The sequence below is a fragment of the Neovison vison genome, chromosome 8 (assembly GCF_020171115.1).
Source record: "Neovison vison isolate M4711 chromosome 8, ASM_NN_V1, whole genome shotgun sequence".
Taxonomy (NCBI): Eukaryota; Metazoa; Chordata; class Mammalia; order Carnivora; family Mustelidae; genus Neogale; species Neogale vison.
Genome location: NC_058098.1, coordinates 23,568,768 through 23,589,548, shown reverse-complemented (window position 1 = coordinate 23,589,548; position 20,781 = coordinate 23,568,768). Strand labels below are relative to the sequence as shown.

Here is a 20,781-nt window from a genome sequence, read left to right as displayed (position 1 = left end):
GTTCCCAGTGGTACTCAGAGCCTTCCTTTCTTCCCGTTCCCCTGCCCAAGGCATAGCCGGGCATCCTTACAGGTGTTAGGCACAGTGGGTGAACCCATTAACCCTGAGGCCTGGCTGTGGTACCACCGGGTGGTAGGTGCCCAGCGCTGTTCCATCGTGGACACCTTCTGGCAGACAGAGACAGTGAGTAAAGGATTCAGAAGGCTGGGGCTGAGGGAAAGTGTGGGAAGACTGACTCAAAACCCTGATTTCTGACTTCCACAGGGTGGCCATATGCTGACCCCCCTCCCCGGTGCCACACCCATGAAGCCTGGTTCTGCTGTGAGTGAGGTTCCCTTGGCTGGTCCTGGGCTAGACAGGAGTAAGAGTCTCGGGGCCTAGGTAGAGGGTAGAGGACTAGACTAATATGTTTGAGGAACGTGGGGCTCTCAGGGTCCCTGGGAGAGGTAAAGAGTTGAGTCACAGTTGCCTCATTCCTCTCCTTGAGTCTTGTCTCCTTTTTGTTTCTAGACCTTCCCGTTCTTTGGTGTAGCTCCTGCAATTTTGAATGAGTCTGGGGAAGAGTTGGAAGGTGAAGCTGAAGGCTACCTGGTGAGGTCCTGACCCTTGGATGTCTTTGAGGAGTTGGGAGGAAAGAGTACAGCAAGGGATGCTGTACTTTGCTTCAGAGTTTAGAACCTAATTTCTACTGGTAGGTGCTTGTGGCTAAAGCTCCATGGTTGAGGGTTTATCCTCTGTGAGACCCTGGAGGAAATCTTCTGGCTATTTAGCCTGCCTCTCTGGTTTTTGGCCCACTTTGGCTCTTAAAGGCTCTGCTCAAAGATTCCTGATGATGCCTTTTTGGGTCTGGAAGACTTAAGTGTTAATTCTTCCTTTGACAAACATTCTAGTGTGAAAGGAGTCTTCATAACATAGTAGAAAATCATACAGGCTCCAGAGTCAGGCTGGTTGGGTTCAAATCCTAGATCTGCCTCTTCTGTCACCTCAGATAGGTTGGCCAACCCATTTGAACCTAAGTTTCATTTGTAAAATAGGGCTATATAGTACCTTTGTCTTCTCAAGTTGCTGGATTGATTAAATTAGATAATCCTTTTGAAGGATTTAGCATAGAACCTGACAGTATTTAACAAATGTTAGCTGTTGTGATTTTTATGTTAGTACTTGGAGGAAGATTATCAGCCCCCACCTTCCGCTTCTATCCCACTTTACTTTTTTTTTTTTTTTTAAAGATTTTACTTATTTATTTGACAGAGATCACAAGTGGGCAGAGAGGCAGGCAGAGACAGAGGAGGAAGCAGGCTCCCCACTGAGCAGAGAGCCCGATGTGGGGCTCGATCCCAGGACTCCGGGATCATGACCCGAGTGAAGGCAGAGGCTTAACCCGCTGAGCCACCCAGGAGCCCCTCCCACTTTACTTTTAAGAGCAAGTTAGTAACAAGGACAGGAGTTAAATCCATGCCTTCTGACCTTAGCCTAGAATTTCATCCATCTCTTCAATCTTCTACCACAGGACATTATTGATTGGGGCAATAATTATTCACTTTTTTTTTTTAAAGATTTTATTTATTCATTTGACAGACAGAGATCACAAGCAGACAGAGAGGCAGGCAGAGAGAGGAAGGGAAGCAGGCTCCTTGCTGAGCAGAGAGCCCAATGTGGGGCTTGATCCCAGGACCCTGGGATCATGACCTGAGCCAAAGGCAGAGGCTTTAACCCACTGAGCCACCCAGGCACCCCCAATTATTCACTTTTTTAAAAAAGATTTTTTGGGAACACAAGCAGGGGGAGTGGGAGAGGGAGAAGCAGGCTTCCTGCTGAGCAGAGAGCCTGATGCAGGGCTCTATCCCATGACCTGAGCCAAAGGCAGATGCTTAATGAATGAGCCACCAGGTGCCCCAATAATTATTCACATTTATGTGACTATTTTCATTTTTATCAAACTGGACTTGGTTTCCTGAGGAGACTCAAATTTACTAAATGCTTATCACTAACAGAACATTGTATTAGGCAATTTCCACATACCATTAATCTAATCCTCACAATAGCTTTGGGAGGTTGAGATTATTTTCTGTGATTTACAGAAGATCTGAAGCTTAGAGAGGTAAAGTTACTAACCCAAGGTCACACAGTTAGTAGCAGAGCGAGGATTCTCAGTCTGGATTGTTTATCTTCAAAGCCTGTGCTTTGTCCTACTTCTCAGGAAGGACATTCAGGCCATTTCTTCTCAGGTTGGGCAAAACTGTGATTGTCCAGTCTGTGAGTGTGACAGTGTCTCCAGGCTTAAAGTGAGACAGTATAGCTGATGTACTACTGTGCCATTCCCACTCCTTAGGTGTTCAAGCAGCCCTGGCCAGGAATCATGCGCACAGTCTATGGGAACCATGAACGCTTTGAGGCCACCTACTTCAAGAAGTTTCCTGGTTACTACGTAACAGGAGATGGTGAGTCTTGGCCATCCCTTTCCCATATCTCCCACCTTGACATGTACCTTACCCTTCCATTTTCAGGAAGAATTGGCTGGTGGGAAGAAAAACAGAGGAACATATTCTGTGTATCAGTGTCTAATATCCAGGTAGCGCTATAGAGAAGACTGTAAGTGCAGGAATGAGTGTTTCATAGAGGGTCTCACCATGGTGCAACCTGATGTGATATATGAGGAAAGAGGTTCTTCTTTCCACCATTCTTGTGCTAAAAGAAATGGGGCATGTAGCAACGTGTATTACTATGTCGTATGCATCCTCATGTGTGGAACCTATGTTTGCCCATGACTCTCCACCAATCCATTCATTCTTTTTTTGTTGTTGTTTAAGATTTTATTTATTTATTTGACAGACAGAGATCACAAGTAGGCAGAGAGGCAGGCAGAGAGAGAGGAAGGGAAGCAGGCTCCCCGCCAATCAGAGAGCCTGATGTGGGGCTCGATCCCAGGACCCTGGGACCATGACCCGAGCCAAAGGCAGAGACTCTAACCCACTGAGCCACCCAGGCATCCCTGTCCACCAATCCATTCATGCATAGCTTTTTATTGAGCATGTACTATGTCTAGGCACTGATCTAAGTTTGGGGGATATTACCATGAATAAGGTAGGCAAGGTCTCTGTTCCCATGGGGCTTATATCTAGTAAGGGGAGACAGACAGTAAATTCAGCAAACAAGTAAATAAGCTTATCTTGCTGACAAGTGCTGTGAAGAAAAACAAATAGGTAACAGGATAAAGAATGTCTGAAGGAATGGCCACCATACATGGGATGGTGAGAGAAGCTGCCTTCACTTCAGTGATATTTGACCAGAGACCTCCAGGGTGAGAAGGAGGCCAGGCATGGGAAAATCTGTGAGTGAGTATTCTGTGCAGAGACACCAACTTGAAATGTCTGAGGAACAGACTGAAAGCCTGTGTGGCTGACATGTAGTGAGCAAAGGGAAGAATGTTACATGAAGTCAGAGAGGTAGATAATGTGGGGCCTTGTGGGCCACAGGGAGGACTTTGGATTTTATCCTGTGTCCAGTGGGGGAGATCTTTAGGGCTTGTAAGCAGGGAAGTGATAAGAACTGATTTCTTGTTTAGAAAATAACTTTGATTTATGGAGAACAGACTTTAGGTGGGTGTATTAATTATCTATTGCCATGGAAAAAAAATCACCCCAAAACTTGGCTAGCTTAAAACAACAAATATTATCTCATACAGTTTCTGAGGATCAGGAATTTGTGAGTGGCTTTGCCAGTTGTTCTCATGCAGAGTCTTTCATGGATTGCAGTGAAAGTGTTGGTTGAGGCTACAGTCATTTGAAGGTTTGACTGAGCCTGGAAGATACACTTCCAAGCTCACTCATGTGGCTGTTGGCAGGAATCCTCAGTTCTTCACCACATGGGCCTCTCCATAGGGCTGCTCGTGACATGGCAGCGGACTTCCCCCAGAGCAGATCATCCGAGAGAATGCCACAGTGTCTTCTAGAATCTAATTTAAGAAATGACATACCATCACTTCTGCCAAAGTCTATTGATTACACAGACTTACCCTAGTACAATGAGAAAGAAGACTACAGGAGTAGTCTGAATATCAGAAAGTGGAAATCTTTGTTGATCTCTTGGAACCTGTACCACATCGGCAAGTTCAGAAGCAGGAAGACTTGTTAGGGGACTATTAGTATAGCAGTTTGGTGATGTGAGTCGTGTATCCTACTGTGGGATATTTATTACATTGTGCACTTCTTCTCTTTCCAGGCTGCCGGCGGGACCAGGATGGCTATTACTGGATCACTGGCAGGATTGATGACATGCTGAATGTATCTGGTGAGGGCCAGGAACCATTTTTCCTTCTTGTTAAAACTACTCTCCCAGCAAGTCCCAGCCAAAGCATTCCGAGCCAGCCAGGATGTCCTCTAGACAAACCGTGCTTGGAGTGCAGCATTCGGTTCTGGATACAGGATTTGGAGGAGGAGTGATAAACACTGGAATGTGCCTAGAGGAGGGGAACTGGGTTGGTGGGACTACTGAAGCAGGTCATGTGAGGAATGAATGAAGGGGCTTGACCAGACCAAGACTGCCCTGGAGGCATAAAATGGAACAGGGGCTGGGGTAGTGGCTGGGATCTCTCTCATGGCACTTGCTTTCCCTTGACAAGGACATCTGCTGAGCACAGCAGAGGTGGAATCAGCACTTGTGGAACATGAGGCTATTGCAGAGGCAGCTGTGGTCGGCCACCCTCATCCTGTGAAGGGCGAATGCCTCTACTGCTTTGTCACCCTGTGCGATGGCTACACCTTCAGCCCCACCCTCACCGAGGAGCTCAAGAAGCAGAGTGAGGAGCATCCCTAAGTGGGAACTGTAGGGTCTGACCGGACGACCCAGTTACCACAGCAAGGTGTTGGGGAGAGGCTAGAGCAAGCCGCAAACTACGAACGGATCCCAGGGGGCCTTAGGAGCTGATTGTCCTCTTCCCACTCAGTCTCTACTAGTCTCTCCACTAGGATACTAATGGCTGACATTTATAGAATTCTCTGTGCTACCACTGGGCTAAGTACTTTAAGTGCCTTAATCCATTGAATCCCTATAATCAGCGCTGTGAAATAGATCCTATTGTTACTCTCATCCTAAAGATGAAGAAATTGAGGCTCAGAGAAGTTCAATCATTTGCCCAAGGCCACACTGCTAGTAAAGTGGGATTTTAAACTCTAGCGGGCTGATTCTTAGAGTCGGAGTTCCACAAAGGTAGATTAAAATAAAACGGGATAGTAAAAGACAATGTGTTAAAAAGAGAGAAAGACAGGAAGTGATTGTAAAAATTACTCTGTGGGCAGGGCCTTGAAGAGGAAATAGGTGGGGAACAAAGCCATCTCTATGTTGGTTTTGGGAGCCTTGCTAAGGGTACTGAGGAAATGCTTAATGATTTCTTGGTTACAGTTAGAGAAAAGATTGGCCCCATTGCCACTCCAGATTATATCCAGAATGCACCTGGCTTGCCTAAAACCCGCTCAGGTATGTTCAGAGGCCTCAAGGGATTGGGTTTGGGATTGGCCAAGGCCTAGTGGTGGGGGAGTGTGTGTGGATGGAAGCCTTTTTGGCAGGGCTGGAGTGGGTCAGTGCTATTACCAGGTAACCAAAATTCTGTGGTCCCCCAGGGAAAATCATGAGGCGGGTGCTTCGGAAGATTGCTCAGAATGACCACGACCTGGGGGACACCTCTACTGTGGCTGACCCAACTGTCATCTGCCAGCTCTTCAACCATCGCTGCCTGACCATCCAGTAAACGAGACCTGCCCTTTACCCAGGCTTCTCCCTGCTTGGCTTTCCAAAGTGTTGCCCACCTTCCCTTTGCCCCCACCCAGGAGTGCTGAGGGCCAGTGCTGACCCACACCACCTCCCTTGACCAGCTGTCTGGGACCGAGGACCAGCTTTGCCCTTGGGTGGAGGCAACTTCCTGTGGCTCCTAGATAGATGAGATGCGGCCCAGCTTAGCTTCAGATTGCTGTGCACTAGACTGCAAGAGCCCTTGGAGCCCAGAACAGGGACCTGAAGGTCATGTCCCTTACCCAAGTTAAGTATGCAGAGGGCAAGTGAGGGTCTAGACTGAAGCAGGGAGGCAGCTCTGTAATCCTATATCAGTTCTCTCAGGAAGCACCAGTACTTATCTTGGGTATGCATTTGCCATTCGAAACACCTGTCTGTGTGTCCCAAAACAACTGATTATTATTTTTTTAAATACTTTGCTGCTTCTGTTCTAGATCTGAATTCTCTTTTGTGCCAGATGGCAGTGTTTGTCTACCCATTTGCTTCAGGGGATGTGCAGACAGGCTGTTTCCAGACGGTTTTCAGACTACCTGCTTCTTTGCTGGAATAAATGTGTTTTGTTCCTAGGGCCAGAAGAACGTGTCTTCCTTGTCCTCTGTTCCCACCCTTCCATGAACAGTCTTGCCCATAAGAGATACTCTCAGACGAAACTCTTCTTTTCTTGCCCCAGTCATGCCCAGGCTCTGATTGTAGGAATAAAGTCTATGACCTTAAAAAGGTGGTAACTTGTTTTCTTAGGTATCTTACAGACAGTATACTTACGAGCTGCTCTGAATTGTGTGGTGGATGGGAAGGGGAGTGGTTTTCCTCAGGAATACTCCCAATATCCTCCTTCCAGAACTTTTGGTTTGGGCATCTGCAGGCAGGGGGCTTCACTCATAGGCCCTTTGGCAAGCTCCTGAACTAAGCAGGAAAGCAAATGAAGCCAGTTCATGCCTGTGATGTCCCATCACAGCTGCATTATTTTCTATGATCCTGTGGGAGCATTAGTGAGTGACTAAAGATTGGAACTTCAGGGTTCTATCCTACAGTCTGGGGCTAGGGAGACTCTGATAATAGCCAGATCATTTCTCCTGCTCTAAGTGTGCCGACCCCACCAAATGTATAAACCAAGGAATCACAGAATTAGCAATGTAGTTTTATTTAAGGCAGAAGTGGGGAAAGGCTATGCCCCTTCACTGCCCTCCTACCTCTCAGTCCTATTATAGATCAAACACTGGAACCTGCTGGAAAGGCTGGTGAGAGGTTGAGAGGAGGGTGGCAGGGTTATGGACCCTTACCTCAAATCAGGTACCCACACTCACAGGATTTCGGAGCCTCTAGATCTCACCTCAGGGAAACACACCTTTTCTGGTCCTCAGATGGGAAAGCCGGGGGAAGGTACTCAGCACTGACCCTTCTGTGAACTGAGGAGACCAGCCCTCCCAAGGTGCAGGGAGGGAAGGCCCTCAGAGGGGCTAGGAGAGGAATGACAAGTACAGGGATAGAAGTTCTCTTGAGTGAAGTCAAGTCTGGGCAGGCCTGGCTGTGCCCTCACACAGGGTATGGATTGTCCAGGACTGCCACTCCTGCTGCCACACCACCATCTGCATGCTCGATGGCTTTGGTTCGAAGCAGATGTCCCACGTGCTTGTTCATCACAAGTGTCTTTCCCTGTCTGTAGAAATGGGGACAGGAGACACACAACCCCATTACCAAGACAGCCCACACACCCAAAACTTCCCTGGTCCCACGTGAGCAGTGTATGAGTGACTCACTACACCCAAGGAAGTGCTAGGATTTTAGAATCAGATTTGGATTTGCATCCTCACTGGGAAATTACTAGCTCTGTGCCTTTGAGCAAGTCACTCAGCCCTTCTAAATATCAATTTCCTTAATTTAATTTTTTTTTTTAAAGATTTTTATTTACTTGTCAGAGAGAGAGAGAGAGAGAGCACAGGCAGACAGAATGGCAGGCAGAGGCAGAGGGAGAAGCAGGCTCCCTGCCGAGCAAGGAGCCCGACGCGGGACTCGATCCCAGGACACTGAGATCATGACCTGAGCCGAAGGCAGCTGCTTAACCAACTGAGCCACCCAGGCGTCCCTCAATTTCCTTAATTTAAAATAGAGTTAAAACCTCTCACTTTGCAAGATGGTCACAAGGATTAAATAAAGCAGGAAAAGTACTTAGCATGATTCCAGGCTCACATTTATGTTCTGTAGCTGTAAGTTTCCTTCTCTACCTTTCTCTTAAGATGGCTGTGGTGGTAGGTTTGGGGGGAAGTGGCGGGCAGAGCTGCTATAAGTGGTTAGAGGGAAAGATTACATAGAGAGAAAGCTATGATCAAGAGCATGGTCGGATCTGCCATTCCTACCTTGCTTGATCTTGAAGGACAAATTTTGCAGGAAGTGGTTTAAGGGACCAGGAACTATTCCCTACAAATTCCCAAGCAGTCTTCTCTTCCTGATTCTTTAGTGCTCAAATCCAAACCCAGGGGCCACTCAGCCTTTCAAAGGCACTGATTATCCTCTAGCTGGCCCTACCTACCTTTCCCCAGAATCCCTGGTGGCCTGGAAACTGGACCCAAATTCTCTTCTTCCCTGGGGTCTCCTTCTAGTCCAAGGCTACTTTCTCATCCATCTTGATACTACTTATAATTTCCTTTATAGTTACAAAACACTTCTCATCTGGGCTCCATTTGATAGCCCTGTGATGTGGGATGGTCTTGGGTGCCTGGCTTCATTTATTAATTAAGGAAACAGGTAACATGGCTAGGGACTGGCAGAGCTGGGACTGAAGCCCAGGATTCCTATTCCCTGTCCTTTGCTTCCTCCACGTTTGCTTGGCTGACCCTCTGACAAGGAGGAGACCCTCTTGATTGGCTTACCTGACATAGACCCCAAAGATGCCCAGCTCTGAGATGCACTGGACCACTCGGACAGGGCTGCCAGGCCGCAGCAGGCAGTTTCCAAAAGGCTCAGGTTCGATCTTTTCCATGAGGATGTAGGAGGCCCTCTCCTCGCTGTCCTTCAGCCGCTCCAGGACCTGTACCATCTCCTCTCCGTATAGGTTGTTACCTGCAATGGCACCAGGCAATCACCCTGGATCCTCTGTCTACCTTCTCCACTCTGCGTCCCCACTTCTGTGGTCAAGGCAGCAGCCTTAGTTCCTGACACCAGCTCAGTGAAGCAGGGCAGGCCTGGTTCCCAAAGAGGGAATGTCACTTTAACAGACGAGTCCTTACACAAGCAAACACACCTTCCACCACACTATCCTGCCCTAGTTCTCCTTCTACCTGCTTATGGCTTTCCTTAACTGACTGACTCCTGCTCCCCTTAAATATTGGGATTCCCAAGGAATCCATCTGCCACCCTTGTTTTCTCCTCTATGTACATAATTTTTTTTTTTTTTAACAATCTCTTCTAAGGCTCCATCTATTATTCTATGACTTGTCAACTCGCAAATCTTTAACTTAAGTTCACTGTTCTAGACATCGCATGGATATCCCATGGGCTCCCAAAACAAGCTCAACATGTCCAAATAGAACTCATTACTTCTGCCTGAACCTGCCCCCTCCTGAATCCTCCTACTGCCAATCAGGTGAAAGGCATTCCTGAGTCATATTTAATTCCTCCCTCTCCACTACATGTCACTAGCTCAGACGTGTCTCTTCAGTCTGTACTCCACAATGTCCTAGCCCTAGCCCAGGCCTCTGCATTTCTCTTCTGGACAATTATACCAGCCTCCTCTGTGGTCTCTGTTACCAAGGTCTCCCCTCATCCAGGACAAGCTCCACTATGGCTGAAACATGGATCCTGTATCAATCATGTGTCCCTTCCCTCCTTAAAACTCTCTAATGGACTCCAGCACCCTCAGGATGAAATCCAATTTCTTATATATTTTCAATATCCTTTATAATGATGTCTCAAAACATCTTTTCTAGCCCAAGTCTCTGCCTCCTCCCATCTCTCATGCTATACCCCAGCCTCACCAGTTACTCATTAATCCCCAAACATACACTTCCATGGACCAAAGCCTCTACTTGAGGCTGCTCCTTCTTACGGAATGCTCTCCTTCCTTCCTTCCCCACCTGGTCAACTCCTCCTTATCCTTTAAGACCAAGATCAAAGCTCATCTTCTCTGGGTGTGTGAGGCAGCCATGATCCCTGCCCTCAAGGAGTTCAAACCAGGCAGGAAGACATCCAACCTCCTGATTTGCCCTATCCCACTTCCCCACCATCTAGCCACAGGCATCTCAGACCAAATTTGTCCAAACCCTCCAATTATGGTTAGTCAGGTTTCCCTGTGCTCAACAGCACTTGATCACAGGGTCTCCTGGGACACTGTCCAGGATGAGGGCCTGTGTCAGTTCCTCTTGTGTCCCCCACAGTCTGGGGCTCTGTCCATAGTAAGTGCCAATCGGCATTGTAACAGCCTGCTAGTCCCCTTCCACTGAGCAGCACTACAAAGGTGAAAGCACTTACCTCCGCCCTCTCTCTGGGGCTTTAGCACGAACTGGCTAGGGGCAGCAAGGGCCTCAGCAATGGCCTGGTCCCCTTCTTCACCCTGGCAGGAGGCAACAGAGCAATCACCAGCAGTTCTAGACCAGAGGCGGTCCTGCTGGTTATGCAGAGCAGCATCAGAGGAAGAGCAGGAAAGGGAAGAGTGATAGCCCCTTCCGACTAGATGCTACTGTCTAGATGTGACCCCCAACAAGACCCTTAAAGCAGCAAACACAATGAGAACAAGCTTCCTCTGGCAATAGTTCATGGCTCCGCAGCAGAAGGCCTGGAAAGCCCATACAGACACTCCCCAAATCTTGCTGTCCAGCTCAGCTACTTCCCCTTTCCACCTCCTACCCCATTTCCCCTTTGCTGATGAGCTCACGATGGATTCCAGCCCCCTTCCCCAGGGCTCTAGGGGTTCTCACACAGCATCACTAACCCAAGTCTAGCCCACTACCAGCTCCAGCCTCCCCAACACATTGGGTTCTGGGTTCCTGCCACCTGGGAAGCCTGTGGTAGGAGAAAGAGGCTACCCACACACCATGTCCAGTGAGTAGAGGCCAGCAAAGGTGGCTCGGAGGCGAGCCACAGCCTCAGGCTGGCCAGGGAGTAGCATCTCCAGTACGCCCATTCTGCTCAGCTCCTGCTGCACCTTCTTCGTCCCAGCCAGCTGGGTGGCAATATCTGGGCACTTGACAGCACGTGATCTCTCCAGCAGCAAGCGTGCTTCCCAGTTCTGCAGAGGGAAGAGAACAAAAGAAATTCTACTTTATTTTACTTTGGCTGACCTTTGTCGAGCATCTGTCAGGTGCCAGGTATCATGCTTTCTTTTTTCACTTTCATTATCTCCCAGGGTCACCACAACATCTTTGGGAGACAGATGTGGATTCTTCCAATATGTAGGATTCTTGCCTTCTGGGAGCTCACAGTTTAGCACAATGGTGCGTGACTATTAAAAGGGAAGTTACAAAAGGCATAAGGGTATAGAAAAATAGATGAAGAGGTTTGAAAGAGGGGGAACACTTGTGTATGAATTTAGCTTCCTAATGTACTCCAAATAAAATCCAAATTCCTCACCACAGACTATAAGAACCTTCAGGATTTGCCTCCTGCCCTCTTTCAACCATGTCAGTTTCTTGACATCCCTCCATCCCATTCTCATAGTCCGGTCACACAGGCCAAACACACAAATACCATTTCCACCTCTGCATTTGCTGCTTTCCCTTCTGCCTGGAATTCTTTTCCTTTTGGCTTTTCCAGTGGATGGCTGGATCCTTCTCATCCTTAAGTCTCAGCTGAAACTACCCTATTTAATGTGGGCCCCCCCATAATTCTCTATCTTTTCACCCTACTGTTTTATTCAAAGAGTTTCCCTCAACTACAAAACAATTTTTTTTTTCTATTTTTGCTTACTTTCTGATGACTATCTCCCCGACCAAAATGTGAGCTCCGGCCCTTGTTGTCTGTCTTATTTCCTATTGTATCCCCAGTGTCTAAAACACAGTGCTTGGAGCTTTGTAAATGCTCAACAATTATTTGTTATTGTTTAATGAAGTGAAATGAGTAGTCAGGTAGACAGGTCAGACTCAATAGGGAGGCGTACTCAGATTAGCAGAATAATAAGAGCAAAGGCCTTGCAGGTGCATAATCATAGGCTGTATGTGCTGTGGAATTTGGGGTGTGAGAGGCAGGTAAGTTCTGTGGCTTCTAGGAGTTTGGGGCTTAAGAGGCAGTTTAACAGCAGAGGACCATGCCTCCCAGCTCTAGCCCCCATTCTGACAGTGGGGGGATAGCCTATCCCTGACTCCAGACCACATCAAACTGCCCACAGCAGGATGAAGGCTAAGGCCTGAGGAACAACCCACTCCCACCCACACTGTCCTCCCTTTGATACAATCAGTCCACCTCCACCCCCTTGCCTGGTCTCCACTAATAATCTCAGCCACCTTTGATGTTCCAGGCAGAGTTACAGGTGCCCAGAACATCAGAGATAAACCCAAAGAAGTACTCCATTATGTTAGGAACAAGGAAGCAAAATTCATAGATGAGCAGGGGCTTTCCTAAGGTCACCTAGCAAGTCACTAAGCCTTGCAGATTTTATCTTCATATTCTACACCTGGTCTGAGTTTCTCAATTCCCTTAAAATGTCCTCCTTATGCTCAAGTTCCTTTCCCTGTTAGCTCAACCTCTTCTCTCTTTTTAAAGATTTCTTTGGCCCTTTCCCCTACGCCCTCTCCTGGAGCCTGGATCCATTTTCCTAATGGACAGTTTTTGTCTTCTCTAGTTGGCAAGTTCCCCCCACTCCTAACCACTTTCTAGAGGAAAGGACCTTCTACAGAGCTTCCACCTCTCTGGAGCTGCTTCCTATACAACCAGGTCTTAGGGAGAATCATATATTCAAAGAATTAGACATCTGGAAGGAGCTCCCTCAATTTTTTGAGTTCCTCAACTTAGATAAATTGAGCCCAGAAAGGGTCTGGAACCTGCCTGTGGTCATACAAAGGCAGAGCCAAAGTCTCATGATCCCTATCATGCTGCTCACGGTATTTTCTAACTTATTTCTCCTAAGTGAATGCAGAGCTTCTTAGCTTCCCCATGCTATGGATTTGGGGCAGGAGGAGAATAATGATATACTGGAAATGCCTCTGGACTGAGAATCAGAAAGCATGGGAATCTGTGGGATATTAGATAAGCCTCTGCATCTCTCCAAACCCTAGTTTCTGTATGATGGGGATAATTATACACCTCACACAGTGGTTGTAAGGATTAAAGGAAATAATAGATGTGGAACGTAATTTTGAAGCCACATGGTATGATAGCAAGATAAGGTGATATCATTATTGTCATTAACATGAGCGGACAGAAAAAGTTTCTGATACAAATAAAAGAGAAGAGTTGGCAGGAAGGAAATGTTCAGTGGTACAGTGGAACTGGTTTGCATTAGCTAGCCAGAGCTGATTGTATCCAACTCCTTCTAACTCTGCCCAGAAATGTTAAGTTGGTTAGCTTAATGGCCACAATGGGAGTACACCACAGAAATCACTAAATGCTACAAATTGGGGCTCTCCCCCTGAGAAACACAACATTTGCCAGCATATCCCTAGAAACAGTATGAAAGGCTGAAGCAACATGGATTCCTGAGGATTCAGATTCTAGAAGATAGTGTGTTTATAGAGAATGAGAGGTAGCAAAAAACTTATGGGAGAATAGGAGGTTCCACCAGTAATTTCCCTGAGGATCACTGAGGCCAGGGCTCAGGGAAAAACCCAGGTTGTTGTGATGCCTGAGCTCGGTCTCTGAGGAACGTGGTGGGTCCTAGGAGGCAGAGAATGGTCTAACAAAATACCAACCTGTGGACTGTACTGACTCGGCATGTAGCCATCCCGGAAGTAAACCACAGCCACTTCCTGGCCGTCCCTAGAACACAGGATGGAGAAAGCTGCTTTGTTAAATTATAACTGATACGTTCAGCGGTTCAGTGTATTTTAAGATGGATCAAAATGAGTTTGGTTTCTTTCAAAGTCAGTCTGCATAGCTTGCCTAGACCGGGGTTCATTGGAAGCAATGAAAATAGCTACCCACACCACCACTTCTTCCAGTAAAAACATGAAGATATGCAGTAAGGAATGCTTTAGAATATTCCAGATCTAGAGTCAATCTAGGAAGGCCAGAGGGAAATAAAAAGGCAACTAGAATCAAACCAGATAAATAAATTTTTAAAAAGGGCCAAGAATTACTGAGTATCAGAATCATATTGCCATGCCTAGCGAAACACACTTATACTACTTAAAATAGCTGAAACTAGGTTGAGATTCTTTGAAATGGTGGATGTGAGGGTATGGAGATGCAAAGTTATGAGTCTAGTCAAGACACAAACTGCCTTGAGTGGAGACCAGAGGCCAAACTCGGTATCTGACAAGATGGCCGGGCTTCCCCGAGGATTATCAAGGAAACCCAATGTTTGCTGGCAGAACCAGTTCCTGGCATTAAAGCAGAACCCCATGAGAACAATGCCCACGATTTTCATGTGGTCATTGCTGGCCCCCAGGATTCCCCTTTGAGGGAGGGACTTTTAAACTTGAACTATTCTTTTAGAAGAACACCTGCTGGCAGCCCCTAAAGTATGTTTCATGACCAAAGTTTATCATCCTAATGTAGAGAAGTGGGAAAAATATGTTTAGATATTTTGAAAGATAAGTGTACCCCAGCACTGCAGATCTGCACAGTTCCCTTATCAATCCAGGCTTTGTTAAGTGCTCCCAATCTGGATAATCCATTAGCAAATGTGTAGCAGAGCAGCAGAAGACCAACAAAGCCCAAGTCATGGAGCTAGAGCACGGACTAGGCTATACGCCATGAATAATATTTAAAATCGATCTGACCATCAAGTGTGCATCCCTTTTGTTCTGCCAAGGCTTCTTCCTTTTTTGCTTGCATTTAATGGACACAGTCTTAGAAATACTACAGAATAAAAACACAGACATCTTAAGACATAAACTGTCTTTTTTTTTCCTAGACTGTCTTTTTTAATATCTTCCCCCTTTGATTTCTTTAATATTGTCTGATATATCTAGAAAGTAAATTAATGACTTTGTTATAAAATCATATTTTGAAAATAGTACGTGGTATTGTGAAATTCATGGAGGTTCTTAATTTTAATCACAAATTAAAAAACAACAACAACAACAAAACAAAACATAAAGCTCCAGGTCTAAATATGTGTGTTGCAAGCAATGCTACCCAGTTAAGTGGTACTAAAGTCACTTAGTGGAATCCCCCTGGAGAGAAGCACAGGGCCTGGCTTGGAACACAAATCCAGGTCCCTTGAGGTCTTGCCTGGGCTCAGAGAGCAGCTCTGAGATCAATAGAAGAATGAAAGAGCTATTCCTCTTCCTCCCTGACTACCCAGCCCAAGTGCCCTGGCCTGAATTGACCAGCTATGAAGAGGGGCAAGAAAACTTTTAGGAACCCAGGGGCATATGAAAACCAAGGTTATTTAATTTTTTAAAATATTTTATTTATTTGAGAGAGAGAGGTAGCAAGAGAGAGCACAAGCAAGGTAGGGGGAGGGAGAAGTAGGCTTCCCCCTGGGCAGGGAGCCTGATGAGGGGCTCAATCCTAGGACCCTGGGTTCATGACCTGAGCTGAAGGCAGATGCTTAACCAACTGACCCACCCAGGCACTCGAACCAAGGTTATTGTAAGAAGGCCATTACCAAGTCAGTACCTCTCAAACGACCCTTTAGAAGCAGAACATGACCAGCCTTCTCCAAACTTCCCTGAGGTGATGGGGTATTTTACCCCTGAAATTCAGAGGAGGAAAGTTAAGCCATCATATCTCCCAGAAGAAAGGATTACTGGAGGAAATGGTTGACAGGATGAGTTTCCCAAAGCAGCCCTCTATCAGATCCTTGGGGAATGCTCCCTGAACACTTACATAAACAGCCTTCGGTCTTGGTCCAGAGACCCCTTTTCAGAGACATCTTCAAACCTTCGACGGATTACATGGATATTCCTGGAAAAGATTGGACAAAGGTCAGAAGGAATGGCTGCTCTGTTCCGAATGGATCTTCTTGATCCTGGGGCCATATCTGGAGGTCTCCCCTCCTTTACTTACCTGGCTAGTAGCTCATTCTCTATAGCACGCTGGTCAAATATGTTCCTTTCCTTCTCTTGAGCAATCAGTAGCACCAGAGCCCTGGGGAAAGAGTAAACACAGTTGGCAGAAGTGGTTACGAAGCTTAACCTCCCTCCATCCGACCGTCTTTCAGGAGTGAGAATGAGAACACAGCTTTGCTGAAAGAGCAGATATTCTGGGGCGCCTGGGTGGCTCAGTGGGTTAAGCCGCTGCCTTCGGCTCAGGTCATGATCTCAGGGTCATGGGATCGAGCCCCACATCAGGCTCTCTGCTCAGCAGGGAGCCTGCTTCCTCCTCTCTCTCTGCCTGCTTCTCTGCCTACTTGTGATTTCTCTCTGTCAAATAAATAAATAAAATATTAAAAAAAAAAAAAGAGCAGATATTCTCTCAAATCAGGAGGGTCTCAGGTGATACCTGAGGCTGTAACACATGATTTCCTGAAACTAGTAAACCTGAAGAAATGGGAGACATCTCTGCTCCTTCTCCATTAGGTAGATGAAATATTGCAATGATGTTAATTTTCTGTGCAAATTAAAATTTAGGCTTAAAATCATCCCCAAGACCCAAGGGGACTTTTTCTAAGAGCTTAAAAATAATGATTTTAAAATGTTTCTGAAAGAATAAATCGGTGAAAGTACTGAAGAATATTTTATAGAAGAATAATGCTGGAGGTTGGAGGCTAACGACCATATTACTAGATTATAAAGCATATAATAAAAGTGTATGTTTTAAAAAAAATTTTAATAGTTCCAATTTTTAAATTAATTTTTAAAATTTCTTTTTAGTGCACCAGAATTCATTATTTATGAATCACACCCAGTGTTCCACGCAATACATGCCCTCCATAATACCCTCCACCAGGCTCATTCAACCTCCCACTCCCCGCCCCTCCAAAACCCTCAGATTGTTTTTCAGAGTCCATAGTCTCTCATGGTTCATCTCCCCCTCCAATTTCCCCCAACTCCCTTGTATGATACATTAGACTAGCTCAGTGGAATCCCATAGAACCTTAGAGAGCCAACTATAAAAGCATTATCTCTTGGTGCCTTCCAACATTTCTGTGATGTACATAGGGGCACATTTTGTTCCACGGTATTAATGGGCTCACCGAGGCTTCCCTGACCTCTTCCTTTCTGCTATCCACATACTTCTTTTTTTTTTTTTTACATTAACATATAATGTATTATTTGTTTCAGGGGGACAGGTCTGTGATTCATCAGTCTTACACAATACACAGCATTCACCATAGCACATACCCTCCCCAATGTCCATCACCCAGCCCCCCTCCCTCCCACCCCTCTCCACTCCAGTAACCCTGAGTTTATCCTCATACTTCTTAAAGAAGCAGGAGCTCAAGGCCTCAGGGAAAAGCTAATGCCAGATAACTATTTGGCTATCAGTCAGGCTATTTTTAGTTATCAAGGGTCCAGTCTCCGACCAGATGATCTTGAGGGACAATACTCAGCAGTAATGGAGTACCAAACTCCATTTTGCTGTGTGCCTATGGATATTTGCTGGAAAACTTGGTTGGCTAGATTTTGGCCTAGCAATCTAAGCAATGGATTCCTTCCTCCTGTACTTGGCCTGTGGTCTGTTTGTTTCTGCTTTTCTCTACTCTACTGAGCTTCCTGGACTATATTCTGTGTGACTCCTTTCCACTTAGCTGAAATACAGGTCCTAGTATGCCTCCTCTCCTGGCTTGTCTGAAATCTCTTAAGGTCAGACATGACATTGAGCTGAGTCTTGGCTTTGAGTTGGGTATCTGAGAGACAAGCTAGAAATGGTGCTCTCATAAGCCATCCTCTGTTGAGAGAGTCCCAAGGGCCAGTGCCCTTGCTTTTCATATTGTAGCCTGATTTGCTCTGCTCATGGGTGGGAAGGTGGCACCTAGCCCAGGCTGGCCCACCTCCAAGAAGAGGCGGAGGAGGGAGGCTGTAGGCTGTAGGTTAAAGTGGAACTGCATTCCCAGATTAAGTCAGCCTGCCCTCTGGCAAATAATCGGAGCCAGAGACTCAGAAAACATATTCTACCTCCTCCTGCCTTCAGTTCTGAACAGTCTTGGGAGCAGGGCTAGGAAAGTTGTCAGTTAAGGAAGGTAAAGTGGCAGTAGTGTGCTGGCTGGCAGTGAGGACTCCTGATCATAGCTCCCAGCATTTTATACCAAGAGTCCTTTCTTATCCACACTCATTCTAACCACAGGCACTAATATTTTGAAAGAGTTTGAGTAATTATTACCTAAATAGGAATCATACATCATACCCAGGCTTCTTCAAAAAAATTCTCAAAAATTATGGTATAACTGATGAAAATTCACCTGCTCTATAAATGCTTGAGCCTTAGTTTTTCTTTTTTTTTTTAAAGATTTTATTTTATTTATTTGAGAGAGAGAGACAGTGAGAGAGAGAATGAGCGAGGAGAAGGTCACAGAGCGAAGCAGACTCCCCATGGAGCTGGGAGCCTGATGTGGGACTCGATCCCGGGACTCCAGGATCACACCCTGAGCCGGAGGCAGTCGTTCAACCAACTGCGCCACCCAGGCGTCCCCTAGCCTTAGTTTTTCAATCCATACTATGGGACCATTCCTCTTGGAGGCAGAACAATGCAGTAGAAAGCAGGCTTTAGAGGCAGACAGACATGAATTCTACACTTACTAGCTATGTGACTTTGGGCAAGCTATTCCACTTCTCTTGAGTCTTCAGTATGCTCTTCTGTAAAATGAAACTAGTACTCTTAGAAGGTAGCTGCAGCTACTACTACTACTACTACTACTACTACTACTACTGGAAGTACCACAAAATGATCCTTACCAAGATTTGTTTTTGTTTTTGTGTCTTTCAAGCTTTTATTTAAATTCCAGCTAGTTGGGGCACTGGGTGGCTCAGTGAGTTAAGCCTCTGCCTTCGGCTCAGGTCATGATCCCAGGGTCCTGGGATCGAGCCCACATCGGGCTCTCTGCTCAACAGGGAGTCTGCTTTCCCCCCTCTCTCTCTGCCTGCCTCTCTGCCTACTTGTGATCTCTCTCTCAGTCAAGTAAATAAATAAAATCTCTTTTTTAAAAAATTCCAGCTAGTTAACATTTGGTGTAACATTAGTTTCAGGGGTAGAATATAGTGATACAACACCCAGTGCTCACCACAAGTGCCCTCCTTAATATCCATCACTCATTTAACCCACCCCCTGCCCACCTCCCCTCCAGTAACCCTCAGTTTGTTCTCTGTAGTTAAAAGCCTGTTTTCTGGGGGCACCTAGGTGGCTCAGTCAGTTAAGCATCTGCTTTTGGCTCAGGTCATGATCCCAGCATCCTGGGACCTAGCCCTGCATGGGTCTCCCTGCTCAGCAGGGAGTCTGCTTCTCCCTCTCCCTGCTCTTGTTCTCCCCACCCCTCAAATAAATAAAAATCTTAAAAAACAAAACAGTAAGAGTCTGTTTTCTGGTTTGCCTCTTTTTCTTTCCCTATGTTCATGTTTTTTTTTTCTTAAATGACATATATGAGTAAAATCATATGGTATTTGTCTTTGACTTATTTCTCTTAGCATAACACATGCCAGCTTCATCCATGTTGTTGCAAATGGCAAGATTTCATTCTTTATTCATTCATGAGTTGTCGAACATTTGGGCACTTTCCAGAATTTGGCTATTACTGATAATGCTGCTATAAACACTGGGGTGCATTTATCTCTTTGAATCAGTATTTTTCGGTTATGTGGGTAAATACCTAGTAGTGCAATTGCTGGGTCATACAATAGTTCTATTTTTTTTTTTTAAAGATTTTATTTATTTATTTGACAGACAGAGATCACAAGTAGGCAGAGAGGAGGCAGAGAGAGAGGAGGAAGCAGGCTCCCTGCTGAGCAGAGAGCCCGATGCGGGACTCGATCCCAGGACCCTGAGATCATGACCTGAGCTGAAGGCAGTGGCTTAACCCACTGAGCCACCCAGGCGCCCCAATAGTTCTATTTTTGACATTTGGAGGAACCTCCATACTATTTTCCAGAGCGGCTGCACCAGTTTGCATTCCCACAAATAGTGCAAGAGGGTTCCCCTTTCTCTGCATCCTTGCCAATATCTGTTGTTTCCTGTGTTAATTTTAGACATTCTGACAGGTATGAAGTGATATCTCATTATAGTTTGATTTGTATTTCTGTGATGATGACTGATGTTGAACATCTTTTCATGTGTCTGTTGGCCATCTGAGTATCTTCTTTGCAAAAATGTCTGTTCACATCTTCTGCCCATTTTAACTGGATTATTTGTTTTCTGGGTGTTGAGTTATGTAAGTTCTTTATATATTTTGGATACTAACCCTTTATCAGATATGTTATTTGCAAGTATCTTCTCCCATTCCAAAGGTTGCGCCTTTTAGTTTATTTGATTGTTTCCTCTGCTGTGCAGAAGTTTTTAATCTTGATGAAGTCCCAATAGTTCATTTTTGCTTTTGTTTCCCTTGCCTCAGGCAACATGACTACTAAGAAGTTGTTACAGCTGAGGTTAAAGAGGTTGCTGTCTGTGTCCTCCTCGAGGATTTTGATGGTTTCCTGTCTCACAGTGAGGTCCTTCAACCATTTTGAATTTATTTTTGTGAATGGTGTAAGAAAGTGGTCCAGTTTCATTCTTCTGCATGTTGCTGTCCAATTTTCCCCACACCATTTATTGAAGAGACTGTTCCATTTCTCACCAAGTTTTTTCATAGCATTTTTTCAAAGCCATGCTTTCATTTAATGGTCACTTCCACCCTTTTAGGTATTGTTATTAACATCCCCATTTTACAAATGAGGAAACTGCTGCTCGGAGGAAAGAATGGACTTAGTAAAGGTCACATGCTGGGTGAGCAGGAGTGCCTATCTGATTTTCAAAATGAGAGAAGCCAGTCCC

At 45.8% G+C, this 20,781-nt stretch overlaps 2 protein-coding genes and 1 pseudogene across 2 annotated transcripts in view; 2 read left to right on the top strand and 1 right to left on the bottom strand.

Annotated features, from left to right (window-relative positions):
- The window catches only part of ACSS2 (acyl-CoA synthetase short chain family member 2), a 51,568-nt gene extending 45,064 nt beyond the window's left edge, over positions 1 to 6,504 (top strand). The window contains exons 11-18 of the mRNA XM_044263180.1: positions 51 to 183; positions 265 to 321; positions 511 to 591; positions 2,333 to 2,441; positions 4,222 to 4,290; positions 4,622 to 4,798; positions 5,401 to 5,475; positions 5,619 to 6,504. Coding sequence (XP_044119115.1) covers positions 51 to 183; positions 265 to 321; positions 511 to 591; positions 2,333 to 2,441; positions 4,222 to 4,290; positions 4,622 to 4,798; positions 5,401 to 5,475; positions 5,619 to 5,746 — 829 coding nt within the window. The 3' untranslated portion in view covers positions 5,747 to 6,504. The remainder of the gene's footprint in view (positions 1 to 50; positions 184 to 264; positions 322 to 510; positions 592 to 2,332; positions 2,442 to 4,221; positions 4,291 to 4,621; positions 4,799 to 5,400; positions 5,476 to 5,618) is intronic.
- Positions 6,505 to 6,912: 408 nt separating this feature from the next.
- The window catches only part of GSS (glutathione synthetase), a 29,618-nt gene continuing 15,749 nt past the window's right edge, over positions 6,913 to 20,781 (bottom strand). Inside the window, exons 7-13 of the mRNA XM_044263179.1 lie at positions 15,889 to 15,969; positions 15,709 to 15,786; positions 13,623 to 13,689; positions 10,814 to 11,008; positions 10,252 to 10,333; positions 8,655 to 8,844; positions 6,913 to 7,444 (exon numbers count right to left, since the gene is read on the bottom strand). Of these exons, the coding sequence (XP_044119114.1) occupies positions 7,321 to 7,444; positions 8,655 to 8,844; positions 10,252 to 10,333; positions 10,814 to 11,008; positions 13,623 to 13,689; positions 15,709 to 15,786; positions 15,889 to 15,969 (817 nt within the window). The 3' untranslated portion in view covers positions 6,913 to 7,320. The remainder of the gene's footprint in view (positions 7,445 to 8,654; positions 8,845 to 10,251; positions 10,334 to 10,813; positions 11,009 to 13,622; positions 13,690 to 15,708; positions 15,787 to 15,888; positions 15,970 to 20,781) is intronic.
- On the top strand, positions 14,017 to 14,709 carry LOC122916135 (annotated as a pseudogene).